Source organism: Hippocampus guttulatus, chromosome 18 (assembly GCF_054856545.1).
Source record: "Hippocampus guttulatus isolate MCC_2025c chromosome 18, RoL_Hgut_1.0, whole genome shotgun sequence".
NCBI lineage: Eukaryota > Metazoa > Chordata > Actinopteri > Syngnathiformes > Syngnathidae > Hippocampus > Hippocampus guttulatus.
The window spans coordinates 5,483,392-5,496,831 of NC_141278.1; the positions used below are offsets into that span (position 1 = coordinate 5,483,392).

The 13,440-nt window shown below is 46.2% G+C and overlaps 3 protein-coding genes across 3 annotated transcripts in view; all 3 read right to left on the bottom strand.

Annotated features, from left to right (window-relative positions):
• Nucleotides 1-13,149, bottom strand: part of snx13 (sorting nexin 13) — a 35,900-nt gene extending 22,751 nt beyond the window's left edge. Inside the window, exons 1-6 of the mRNA XM_086136226.1 lie at nucleotides 12,836-13,149; nucleotides 12,702-12,763; nucleotides 11,283-11,362; nucleotides 5,926-6,819; nucleotides 1,079-1,163; nucleotides 926-995 (exon numbers count right to left, since the gene is read on the bottom strand). Coding sequence (XP_085992352.1) covers nucleotides 926-995; nucleotides 1,079-1,113 — 105 coding nt within the window. The 5' untranslated portion in view covers nucleotides 1,114-1,163; nucleotides 5,926-6,819; nucleotides 11,283-11,362; nucleotides 12,702-12,763; nucleotides 12,836-13,149. The remainder of the gene's footprint in view (nucleotides 1-925; nucleotides 996-1,078; nucleotides 1,164-5,925; nucleotides 6,820-11,282; nucleotides 11,363-12,701; nucleotides 12,764-12,835) is intronic.
• Nucleotides 2,808-5,466, bottom strand: twist1a (twist family bHLH transcription factor 1a). The gene is made up of 2 exons (XM_086136235.1): nucleotides 4,072-5,466; nucleotides 2,808-3,280 (listed from the first exon to the last, which is right to left on the bottom strand). Exon 1 carries the CDS (start codon nucleotides 4,729-4,731, stop codon nucleotides 4,099-4,101), a length of 633 nt encoding a protein of 210 aa, XP_085992361.1. The 5' UTR covers nucleotides 4,732-5,466; the 3' UTR covers nucleotides 2,808-3,280; nucleotides 4,072-4,098.
• On the bottom strand, nucleotides 7,352-8,468 carry LOC147190786 (fer3-like protein). Its single transcript, XM_086136236.1, has one exon. It carries the CDS (start codon nucleotides 8,018-8,020, stop codon nucleotides 7,631-7,633), a length of 390 nt encoding a protein of 129 aa, XP_085992362.1. The 5' UTR covers nucleotides 8,021-8,468; the 3' UTR covers nucleotides 7,352-7,630.
• Nucleotides 13,150-13,440: the final 291 nt, after the last annotated feature.

Here is a 13,440-nt window from a genome sequence, read left to right on the forward strand (position 1 = left end):
CCCGAGCAGGGCAACCGAGAAGCTTCACGTATGTTCCGTCCCTTCATTTGCCCGCCTACTTTCTTTATTTTCTCACTCGGATGTTGTGTCTCGTTGTCCTGCACCTGGTCAGGACAATTTTCAATCCGACGCACCTCTGCCTGTCCACCCAATAGTGACTTTGCGGCGGTCCAAGCTTGGGGGTCGTCGGCGTGCGGGCGACAGGGTTAGTTAAGAGGCCGCAGGTCAGGAATTGATGGGTGCAGTTGGCACCGCCCTCGGGGGATGCGCACGCGCGCGTGTGTGTGTGTGTGTGAGCTGCAGACTAATTGGGAGCGTGCGTTAACTGCTGCCGGGTCACTTCCGTGTTCCCTTGGCCCCTGCCTGTTTTATAAAGCCCCTCAAGCAATCCTGTCTCTTCATTAGGACTTAATGGGTCATTACCTTGCCAGTCCCGTCTGTGGATTCAAAAGCTTTTGCAAGATTGTTGCTCCTTTTTGAGAGTCTTAATTGAACTGGAGGAATATGACTCGGGACTCGAATCGACTCGAGTCGCTTATTTTATGGCCGGAGAATTGGCTTGGCAAAATATTGTTTGGAAAGAAAAAGTACAAACTACGAAGTGTTCTGGGTTGAAGCTGACTTGTGTGCACAAGAAGTGTGGATTTACATTTTTTTTTCCACCCAAGGGTTGATGATTTTCATCACAGTTGTTCAAAACAGTGACAACTTTGCTCTCCTTCTGTTGGAAAATCTGCAAAGTCGGAATGGGCCAGCATGGGCCACTTTTTGGAGCTTGTTTTGGAACACTCCTTACACCACGAGAGCGGTCTTCCATAGTGGTCCCAAAGAGTTATCTAGACTCCCTTAAGTCTGTTCGCGGCAGGATTTTGACGCCGACAAACCAATAAAGCTTAAAAAAAAAAAAAACAATGAAATGACTCACCCTTTGATGAAGTTTGTCAGGCTTGCAGCATCGAGCGAAGTGGAGTTGCTCCATGCATGACACTTCTTTGCTGTCAAAGTGTGAAAACGTAGTTATCCACTGTATAATAAATCATTTTTAAAAATTTGAAAAATCAGCATAAATTGTACTCACCCTGAATTCCGATGGCGCCTGAAGAACACTGACATTTTCTTTCTACTTCTCACTGTGTACTTCTTTTATCGGACAAAGGCATATTCTGCACATAGAGCATTTGTGTAAGTCAGTTCATCTAGCCGTCATCACATTTGCATTTTTGACATCACCGGTACACTTCTCCGTCGGAATAAATACAACCAAGGCAACTACAATTGTGAGTTCTTTTTTCTTTTCTTTTTTTTAATGCAATATCATCTCATGAGTTGAACCGCATTTTCATTCCCACTGTGTTCAAATTTCCAATTGGGTAAAAATGAAATCCTTGTTTCCTGATGGAAATGGTGTGTGCTTATTTCATAAACATCAAGCCGCATTATGCATCATCTCCAGGACACCGTTGTTGAAATTGAAACAAATCCTATTAGCTATACCACGGAATTGCAGCAACATGCAAAAAAAAAAAAAAAGGGTTCCCACAGCCCTGAGGTCAGTGCACTGAAAAAAGTGGAAGTCAAGCTAAAAGGAAGTCAGGGGAGATAAGACAGGTAAGCCTTCGCTGGGGCGTTGAAAACGGAATCGACCAAGAGTACTGCGAGGAGTTCGTTTTGACAGAGGAGTCACAGCTCGTCAACAAACAAACTGAACCTTTTGACTTTCGCATCAGTTGAGAGAGAGAGAGAGAGAGAGAGCAAATCCAATGCAATTGAAATGGTGATTCATGGCTGGGAGACAGCGTGCGTTTCGGTCATCAAAGAGCTCGTAAATCAGGACATCGTCAGCAGATGCCTTCACGCTGATAACAACCAGTCACCTCTTTACCTTCTGAAGTCCAAAAAAGGGGGAGCGAAGGCGAAACAGCCTTCGTTCTCTCTCTTCTCTCACCGCGACAACGCATATATCGTTGAGAAATCTCCTCGTGTGCGCGGCGAACCACGATGGGTGTAGTTGGACCCGTTGCGAAGCCTCAGAGGTGACATTCCTACATGTCAGAGCAACGGCCTCAAGTTTAAGATAACACTGCCACGGTGAGCTACGGGTGGGAATTGATCCCCCCCCCCCCCCCCCCGCCCCCAAGTGCCTGGTAAAGGGCCTCGGGTCAGAGCTGATGGCTTTTCCTTCTGCGCACGAGCCACAATGCAAAAAAAGAAAACGCACTCAAGCTCCCATTATCATCCCTCGACATGGAGAGTTGCAAGTCTTTTCCCCCATTTTTGTGTGTTGACAGCATTGCTATGGTCACTTCTGTCCCTACCACCCCCCCCCCCCCAAACAAATAAAAAAAGAAGACGGTGCATTTTGCAGCCTGACCCGTATCCACCTCTTGAAAGCTCGCTAGGCTAACTTCAAAAGCACCTGCAGGAGTCTCCCTTGCTGACCTGTGACTCGGGAGGACATGTGGGAATATCATGCATGCTTCCCACTGCTCCAACGGCCCCCGCCAGCTAATTACGGCGCTCCCAGATCCCCGAGTGCAAGAAATAACTTTAGAGTAATCCAGAGGTATGAGATGTTTTCTTTCACCCCCACCCGCCGCCGCCGCCGCCGTGGCTTCGTTAGCTCGGGATTCTGCTACAACAAAAGTAAATAAACTCTCTTGATTAACTGGAAAAGGCTAAAGCCACCGGAAATGACTTTGTTGCCGTGCTTTCAGGTACGTTTCAGGAGCGTTCAACGCGCTCGGATTGTTTTTGGGACCGCAACAGTTTGTCGTTGGGGAACAACCGAATGAAAACTTCCCAGCCTCTAGCTTTCATTTCTTTATTACCAAATATTTACAATGTTCAGAATGTGCAGACGACAGATCGATTCGGCATTCTGAGATAACCCCAAAAATAAATACATCTCTTATTTCATTGGGGGAGGGGGGAAGGCAAACGGATTTCTCAGCGGTAGAAAAATAAATACAAATACTCCATTGGCTGTGAGACATTGTCACGAGGAATGTAAAAAGGAATGGTGTTGTTTCTCTCCGGTTTCAAAAACAGCTCATTTTGTTTTTACAACATTCATATAGTCGCAGTGGTCTCTCTTTCATATCCGTCTTGTCCTATAAGTGCTCCCTTGCAAACACAGCCGTCCCTGCAACGGGAAATATCGCACATCCCGCTCTCGGAGGAGGAATGAAGCTGAGCAGCTGGGCTTCAGCTGCATGTTTTCCAGGCTTCCGTCTTGTCGGGGAGAGTCGGACTGAGCCACGAGTTCTTCAGCGTGGACGGCCTGTCAAAGAAATATTGCTGTCATGAAGGAGCAAAATTCAAATGGGACACTTGGAAGTGACAGATTAAGACATTTTCAATTGTATGCGGTAAAAGTTCCAAATATTGCGCGCATCACTTTATCAGGCGTGGTCAAAGTTTTGTGCTTAAAGAGCCGCATTTGAGATAAAATGTCATTTGAATAGTTTGTTGGAAAATGTACATTCATTGCACATGATTAAAATGCAGTAAACATTACTATTGAGAAGACATGAAAACGACTCCTTTAGTTATGTGCAAGCGATGTACATGATCAAATAAAATAGTTTTTCAGCGTAGCTTAAGATAAGTAAAATTATTATAATTCCTTTTCATTTAGTAATTACATATTTTTATAATGACTTCAATTTGGCGTGTGAATGACAAACATAATTCATTTTACTCACGTTGGTTATTTCAACATTTACGGTCAAGCAATCAACCGACGATTTATTGCGATGAATGAAACGAATTTAGTGACAAACCTTCAGAGGAAATAATGGAACGAGCTCAATTCATGCCGGGAAAACTGCGGGACACTATGCTGCCTTGGGCCGTATTAAGGCACAGAGCGGGCCGTGCGTGGTCCCCGGGGCCTTACTTTGCCCACACTCTTTGTTTTCATACGCGATAACGACAACTGCAGAGCGGGAATCGAATGGGAAGCTATTTCCAAGGCAACGGCTCTAAACGTGAACATCCGTGACGTCAGGTTGCGCGTCAAACAAACAAAAAAAAAAAGTTGCAAGAGAGAGGACACTAGCTGCGGTTTACCGTGCTGTCCCATCCGAAGCGGGCCCACTAGTGACTTGTGGTGGACACGGGGCAGGCGTCCCCCATCCTCCACACGGAGAACGCGTAGCTGAGACGCTCGTGCGCCACGTAGCTGCAGCTGGAGCCCCGCGCGTCCAACTCGTCGCTCTGCAGAACTTGACACAGGAAGTCGATGTAGCGCGCGGCCAACTTGAGCGTCTGGATTTTGCTGAGTTTGTCCGACGGCAGCGTGGGGATGATTTTCCGGAGCGACGTGAACGCCTCGTTGAGCGACTGCGTGCGTTGGCGTTCCCGGATGTTGGCCATGACGCGCTGGTTCTGGAGATCGTCGATGGAGCGAGCGGGGCTGCCGCTGCTGCTTGCCTCGCTGCTTTCGCTCGCCACGCTGCCGCCACCGCGGTCACAACTCTTTCGGCATCTCTTCTTGGGAATCTCTACGTCCAAGGCGTCGTCCAAATCGTCTGCGCTCCGGCGCGCCGCCGCCGCCGCCCGCCGCTTCCTCGCGCCCCTCCTCGGCAGCTGCCGCTCGGTCTCCTCCTCACTGTTCCCCGCGCTGTCCATCGGGGACGAGTCGTCTTCCCGCATTCTCCAAAGTCTTCCGAGATGCTCTAGAAGCACTTGTCCCTCTCTATTCCGATCCGCGACTCCCACATGTGTCATAAAAAAAAAAAACGTAGCGACCTCGAGCGGATTTTTGGAAGCAAATGGGCTGCACCGTGCAAAGGCGGAGATGTGTCTCCCACTCTTTTATAGTTGCAGGGGGAGCGAAATGGAGGATTTTGGGGAGCGCTGTGATTGGGTGGGGAAGGGGTGTAACATAATACCACCGCAGAAATAACTTGCGTTAATATCAGAGGAAGAGTAGGGGACTTTAAGGAAAGAAAAAAAAGAGAGAAAGGGGCTAGTGGTGTTTTTGTGTGCGCAAAATTTGTGGGCGTTTTCTTAGATGGGGCATTTCTGCACTAAATATAATCAAGTATCAAGTACAACCTTATTGTCAAATGCGCAGCACAGATGAAATTTCCTCCCTCTTAAACAGACAACAAGAGGAGGCGCTGCGGGTGCCCGCGCCGCCATAGTAATATTATTCACGGGACGGATGCTCTTTTTTTTTTTTTTTTTGGAAACCTGACCCACTTGTATGAAAAATATGATTTCCTGCCGTTCACGACGACACGCATTTCATAAATGTAGAAATATTTTTTTTGTAATGTAGACATATTGACATCGACATCATATACGCACATTGGCATCAACGCGTATACCGACAGTATATTCGAATTCCTACTTTTGCATTATTGTCATGAAGAAATCACGACACCCGATTCCAGTGAGAAAACAAAGTTCCTGGCCCGGAAAGATATATGGCACAGCAAACACCCCCCCCCCCCCCCCCCACCCATGACTCCATTCTAACTTACGATTCCCTTGACACGGTCATACATGTGTTCTCTTCAAGCTGTGTCAGTCCCGCAAGTGTCAAGAGGACAAACCGACTCCTAAAGGGGCAATGTGTACCGGAACTGTCAGAAATGGGCGCGGGGGTGTGTGGGGTGCCTATTGGAGGATGCAATTAATGTATCCTCCAATCGGTGGCAATGTATCCTCCATATGCCTCATGACTGAAAAAAAAAAATACAGTCATGGGAAGTAATTTTGTAGCCTACAAGTTGTGTGAATTCAAAATTGCTGATCGTTCTGTTTTAGGTGTGTCGGAAGAGAAGGACATAAAAACAGGCTGCATAGAGGATCTGGAGTACCGCACCTTGTCTCCGCCCTCTTTTAATAGTTATCAACCATCCGTCAATTTCAGATAAGCTCGCAAGTAAATATTAATTTTACGTTTGTACTTACGTACACTTGAGAGTCTGGTACAGGATGCTCCGAAGTGGCGTGATCAACCGTCGGGACAACGATGCCCCCTTTTTTCTCCAGCCCACCGAGACTTTGAAGACACTCGAGCACAAGAAAACGGCTCTTCCAGTCTAGACACGGAGATGCGGCAAAAAATAAACTCGGCGAAACACAGGAGGTTGCAAACAGCGGGAGGCCTCGGCTCGGTCGTAATCAGACCGACGTGTTTATTTTCCCGTCAGCGGCCCCACGTCGAGGTATGTGCTTAAATGGGTCTGACCCCCCCCGTGGGGACGTCGACACCGCGGCTCAGGTTTAAAAGACGCCCCGTCCCGGGGAGCTCTCGGGGCGGATCCTGGCTCGCAGCGGGGTCGCTAAGGAGGTGTGCGACCGCGGCGTAAAGCAAACACTGGAGGTGATGAAGAGGACCCAACTCGGAGATTTTTTTTCTATTCGGAGAAAAAAAAAATAAGAACCCAATAAAGAAACAAGAGCTCGCAAAGTCCGGAAGTGGCAGCTTGTGATGCGAAATAATAACGCGGGCCTCATCCGTGAAGCGGATCGCCTACAGGTGGAATTCGCAAAACGGCCAATTTGCACCTCAGCGTCAAAGATAATATTCAAACTCGATTTGTTATGCAAATCTTTCCCTGGCACTGGAACAGGATCATAAGGCTCCTGGGCGAGGGTGTCAATCAAACCTTGGCTGTGGACTCTTTTCCTCCCACAGGTGAGATTTGCATGTTTCCGCTCTCCAAGGTGCTGAAAACGACCTCACCTGCCCGACTCCCCGATGCGACGTCTCACCCGATGCCAAGCTGCTCCGACAATCGGTGGATTTTTCTGCCGTGATCGCCATCCGGTGTAAACTGTCCACTGTGGTAACCGCTGTCCCTGAAAAGGTTAATGAGATTTTTATTTTTTTTTGTCAAGACATTCATGTTTATGATATCTCGCTCTAATTAGGGAAACGGAAAAATACACGCAGCACTATTTTCATCAATCTTTGCCAGTTTCCCTTAAAAAAAAAAAAATTAACGATCACTTCCAGAGCATTCCTAGAAAATCACGTGACGTGGACGTGCCAGATAGGATTAAAAATAAATAAAAGTCAAATGATGATGATATGAGTGGAATGAAATACAACTCCCACTTCATCCGGACAATCGAATGCAATGGAGGAAAGCTTTTGCTGCTAACCTGAGAGGGATAAAATATTAAGAACACCAAATTGTTCTTTTTAAAAAAATATATTAAAAATTTTTGGACACAAAAAGATAATGCAGCTCCACCTTTGACTGAGTTGAGGTAATTGTTATTAATCCGCCCCCCCCACCCCCTTTTTTTTTCCTGAATTCAAATTGTAATCTCCAGCGAAGCAAAATTGCACGCGTTCCTAATACCAAGTGACAAAATGTTAAAAAAAATCTCTCGTTGAAGCGCCCCCCAATTTAGGAGACATTGCTGCATTGACTGTCAATCAAAATGGAATCTTTATTTCCGATTGGATCAAGGTGCGGGGTGTAGCTATTATTACGACCGCAGCGTCGAGATTGACGCAATCAAAAACAAAAAACTAAAAAGACAGATCGATTTGAAGAAGTTGCTCGGATCATGCGACTCGGCACTTGGTGGACAATTCCGGCTGTCGAGTTCTCGGATTGTCAAATATCGTCACGGATGGCGCGCCGGATGGAGTGAAGCGCTAAGTGTTCTCCAAAAGGTCTTTCATGAAGGAGATGTAGACGATGGCGAGCCGCAAGGTCTCGATGCGGGAAAGTCTCTTCTCGTAGGCGAACGTGGGCACTTTCCTCCTGAGCGCGTCGAACGCCTCGTTCAGACTAAACATCCGCTTGCGCTCGCGCACGTTCGCCGCCTGTCGCTGGACCACCGTGATGATCCTCCTCCGCTTGGACCTGCCGGACCTTCCTCCTCCTCTTCCTCGATGATCTTCCGCGCGCGAGCCGCGCTCGGGGCTCCAGGACGCGTCGCTGTCCGGACTGTCGGCCGCCGCTTGCTGATTTGCCGGAAAATCCATCAGGTTTACATCCAAGTGGATCAAGGCTGAGTTCAGCAGTCGGCTCTGCACCTCCATCTCCGAGTCCAAACGTTTCGCCCAAAAGATCCTCTTTTTTTTTTTTTTTTTTATATGTCCGTTATCGTAAGGATGAGAGCATCTCTTCCAAGCCCGACTGGCCTTTTGTCTGAATCCGGATGGAGCGCGACAGGGTGAGATCCTATTTGGCCGGCGTCCAAAAGGCCCGATCCTGCTCTTTCAGCCAGTGACCCGCGCGCGGCAGCCCACAACGCGCCCATGCCAGTCGAGCGGCTTGAAGAAGCGAGGGGATGCGACGTCCGTCCTCTTGGAGAGCCCATTCGCGAGCTTCTGCACAACGGCGGGCCTCTCCACAAGAGGGTCACGCGGTCGTATTTGCACTTCCTCCTTTCTTCCTCGCTGGCTGAATTGCCACACTTTGTAATCACTTAAGAGAGCCCTACGAGAAGACTAAATAGAACATTCCCAAACAGTCACCACAGAGTTAAAAAAAAAAAAAAGCTTTCTGTTGCAAATTAGAGCAAATAATTGCCAGTTCCCATGGCAGGGGAGTGTCCACATTGCAGGGGGTGTCGCAAGGGTCTTCGAGGGCTAATATTTGTATTCCCTCAAGAAAATGCTTGGTCATGGTGCTGCTCAATGTATTTTGGAGGCATCAATGGGAGAAAATAAAATCCTTTTTCAGAAACTTTTTTTTTAACCCCTGGAGAACCCACGGGGTCAAATTTGGCCCCTATAAATTCTGCTACTCAAATGCTCCCCTTAAATGCCAAAGGGTCAAATTTGGCCCTCATCCTAAATTAGGATTAAAGCATTGAATATTTGAAACAAACAAACAAACGGATGTTGGTGTTCAGTGAACATATAGCAGTCATTTAATGTAGAATTCATCATTTTCCAAAGAAGAAAAGGGTTCTTGGGTTCTCTGGGGTTAAAAAAAATTCAGCTAGTTCAGCTATTTTTGAATGTCTCGTATTCGTTTTGATTAGTTTTAGTATTAGTTTTATATGACAAAGGCAGTATTTATCAAGTGCAAGATATTTGAAGAAAAGTCACTAAATATTGCGTAGAATCCTCAAATTTGTGTCCATGTTTTAATTGTTCCCTTATATGAGATTTGTTATTTTACGTCATATGCTCCGTAGTGCGTTTTGTTCCAGCTGAAGCTTTTGGGAAAGCTGCGACATAAATAAAGATGTATCACATTGCATTTTGGACTTTGGGCTCGGCAATTTTTGCAAGCTCAACCCATGGGCCGCCATGAGTTTGACCCCCCCTTGCTCGAGAGCATTAACTGCCGACATAATTAATTTTTTGGGGGGCGAGGGGGGGGGGACTTTAATGTGTTTTTAGTACTTTTTATTACATGTCATGTTATCTAATACCCTTAAATACAAGAAACTATTCCTTTTTTTTTTTTTAATTGAGAGGAACACATCAATCATGAAGATAAGAGTAAGTTATATTGTATTATTTATTTATAAGCTGTCCGCACTAAATGGTTACTTGGAGATTTTATCCACGTTATAAACGGGCCGGTTCAAGGAGAGCACCCATAGATGATTCGTTGCGGACTAACGCGAGTGTTTATCTTGCGCACACTCGCACAACTGGATTGTCATCATCTCGCCTCCGCCGCCTCGCTGTTTTTCGGTCGGGGCAGATAAACATGACGGGACATTCCGCCGGTCGTCGTGGAAACGCTGAGAAAGAGCAGCTGGGCGGTAGAAGATGAGGTAATCTCACCCTGGGGCTGTTGGGTAAATATTGGCCTTAAATAAGGAGTAAAGCACCGAAATGAGGCGCACAAACACACCACCAGGGGTTTTTTATCCCCGTTTTTTTTTTTTGGGGGGGGGGTTGTCTGAGTGGAAAAACGCAGGAGTGGAAGGACGCTTCCTGCTCACCGCTGTTGTTATTGGTTGCACGGTGTGAAATTAGCGAGGACTTTTTGGCATGACTAAATGTTTGTGGAGGTAAACACTGGCCGCAAAGAGGGGGACTTGAAAGGTTGCGATGACGTCTGGAGCGCAAGCGAAACATGGGGAGGAAAGAAAAAAAAAACACTTTTGCAGACAGATTGAAACATTTCAAAGCTTACATTTGGTCATAAACGCAACATTAAGGGAGCGCTTCACACCAAATGCCCCTTTTATTGAATGTTAGTCATACTGTACATCACAGGTGTCAAAGTCAAGGCCCGGGGGCCAGATCTGGCCCGCCACATCATTTTTTGTGGCCCGCGAAAGCAAATCAAACATGTCAAGTTCCATGATGCTTGCTAAAGTCTGAACCAAAATTTCAAACTGTCATATGTAATCCACAATAACAGTCATTATTCTTAACTAGGTCAACGACGAGCAAGTTTTTGCATTCCCTTTCGAATCATTTGTGGTCATTAGATTGGGGGAAGATGACACAGGATCTAAACAAAGGTGCACGTTGCTCTAAAGGGAATTCTGCTGTGAACTTGATGAAGGTCATTCTTGTTGAATTAATTTGGAGTCGGACATTTAAAAAAAAAAAAAAAAGGGAGGTGGGTGGAATCAAGGAAGTGAGTAATGGAGAGGAGTTGAACTCTCAAGCAATGTTCTACTTCTTTACTGTGTCATCGTGAGCACACTCCGTGTTTCTTTCCCTTCTTCATTCTTGCCTGCCTGCACGCCCGACAAACTGACTCATTGGCTCGCTTTGTCTCACCTTTCACGGCATCCGAGCTTGCGAGTGGCCGAGACGGTCAACCAATCACCAATGCCGGGATGTTTACACAGCTGGGTGGCCAGTTAAAGGTGGGGCTCATGCAAGTGTGTGTGTGTGTGTGTGTGGGGGGGGGGGGGCTCACGGACGTTGCTGGGTGAAAGCCAACGGGCCTAGCATACATCTCCGCGACAACACCCAGCAACCTTCCATCTCACTTCCTTCAACGCCACCCCACTTGCTGAGCCGCGGCTCCCTCGTTCGGATTGAGCCCTCCCTCGCTTCGTCTTAATCCAACGCTTCAACTCCCCACCGACACACTTGAAAATCCATTTGCTGTCCCACCCACCATCCAACAACATGTCAACACCTTCCCTTCAACAGCCCCCCCTCCTCCTCAGCCCCCTCTTCCTCCAATGCTGTCTCAGCTGTTTATTTACTCCAAAGGAGCCTGGCCGCTTGTATGAAAAGCTTTCCAAAGGTGCCATGTTTGATTTTTCAAGTCTTTTTTTTTTTAACTGTAAACTTCAGTTCACAGACAATACTTTTCGAACAATATGGCAAAAGTATGTGGAGGGGGAAAAAAAAACCCAACAACACTTACCATAGATGCTGATTATTAATGTGTGATGATGACAAGAGACGTGTTTCCCGGTCAGAGTTGGCTTGCTTTGTTAAACCAGTCTGGAGAAGGAAAAATGCTTCAGTTATTTTGTCCCGTTGCTAGGGGAAAAAAAAGGCTATATTGTCAAATCGAAATTCTGAATTGTAAACTACTCCACTTTTCATTTGCCTCTCTTTTCCACTTATGCTAATAACTTCTACTCGGCGTTCAAAGGGTGTCAGAAATGATCCGAGTTTTGTTGCCACAGCGGTGGTGTCACCAGAATTTTTTTTTCAGAAATGCAAAACACTTGACAGCCATAAATATGAAATGATCCAATGCAAAAAAAAACACACCAAACTGGGTGTGTGCAAGTGTACTGTACCTGTCTGCACCTATTCTTGTGGCCAGTTTTTGTGTCATTGTGTGGTTCAAAACATCGCTCCATCCATCATCTTCTAATCTGCTTATCCTCACACGACAGCGATTGCCTCCTGATTATGTCGAGCCTTTATTATTTTCATTGTGCTGACATGACTTCCTGTCCCGACATATTTGTGACAGTAACAATAAAAAATTATCATGATACCCATTGTTTTAATATTCAAATTGACTTGGTCATATCGAAATGAATTGAATTCATTAATTGAACAAGTTGCACTGAAATGTGGGGGGGGGGGGGGGGGGGGAAGTCAGAGCATTTCTCAATGTGCATCGCTAAGGCGCGGTGTAGCATAACTGTAGCCAAAAGAGCCTCATCTTCCTCGGATCTTAAAATCCGAAGCGTGGCTGTGCTAGGGAGGCGCTTGTGAGCTCAGCTATCTTTTTTTTTTTTGAACACCGTAGATATCAAACAGGAAAATGTTTGCGGAACTCAGCGGGGAAGCCGCCCGGTCCAGACGCCTTTTAGTTCTTGGCCACGCCGTTGAGTGCATTGCAATCCTTTGGGGCGATGAGCAAGTATTTGACTTTTTTTTTTGCATAATATGCAGCATGAGGTAACTTGATACGAAGGAATTTGTGGATGACAACAATATTTATGTTCTAATCATTGACAGTGTCTCTTTGCAATATCTGACGGGTCCTGATCAAGCGACAAATTGCTTTTATCTTTGCTTTTGTTTCATGAATGTTTGTTGTAACTGGCCCACTCTCAGAGAGGTTTCTCGGCTCGATTTTGTATTCTCTCCATTCAAATGCCTTTTTTTTTGGGGGGGGGGGGGGAGTGGGATTCCAATCCGAGTATTGTTTGTCTTGTGAAATGAAACTTTTGTTTCCGTAAAACGGTCCGGTTGCAAAAAGCGGCGCAAGCAAGCAAGCGCAAACCGTATGGAACATTTTTTACACCCTAACTGCGCAAAAGTACATTTGGTGTAGTGGAATCAAGTTAAAAATAAATAAATAAATCGAACTACTCACTCTTTGAGGACGAACGACGCCGTATCTCCGGGTGGGGAGTCGATTCTAGGCACCGCGCCGTTCTTTATTGCCACACAGGTGTAAAAAGAAGTTAGTCCCCGCATCTCAAAACTTAAAAACAAGCCGGTACTCACCCCAAATGGAGTCGATGGACGCATCTCTTTACATTCAGACTTAAAGCAGCTAAGTCTCGTCTCCTCATTTCGGAGTGTTTTTCTTGGCTGCGCTGCTTCCAGCACGTGCACGTGGATGTTACAGTCGATATTTTTGTCCGATCAGATTTCAGCCTCTGTGTCGCCATGTCAATCTAATCGGACCGGAGCCTTCAGAATCTCTAGCGGTGGCATATGTAACTCAAAGGATCTTAATTTGTATATGGCTGCCTTTCGTTGACCTCTGCGTTTTTTCGTCTTCTGATTGGGTGTTAAGCAAGCCAAGTTCAACTACAAAAAACAAAACATCTGCAGCGATCTGTACATCAAAGTAATCAGCTTGTCAGGCTATTGAGGGGCATACATTTTCATTCATAGCTTTTTGTTATTCTTAAAAAATATATAATATAAATTGACTTTTGGGTTCTTTAAAAAAAATGCTGTGGGTGATTTTCCAAGAGAGCACCTGCTTTTTTTTTTTAACAGTATGTGCTATACCACAGTAAAAGTGTGCTGGCGGAAACACCAAATCGATTCCTGGTCGCTGTGGTTTTTGGCCGCCGGCAGGTCATTCAGTGTCTGTCGGT

Bases quoted from the DNA above. Each gene is read 5' to 3' on its own strand.
- twist1a (XM_086136235.1), bottom strand. From the start codon at position 4,731: ATGACACATGTGGGAGTCGCGGATCGGAATAGAGAGGGACAAGTGCTT.
- LOC147190786 (XM_086136236.1), bottom strand. From the start codon at position 8,020: ATGGAGGTGCAGAGCCGACTGCTGAACTCAGCCTTGATCCACTTGGAT.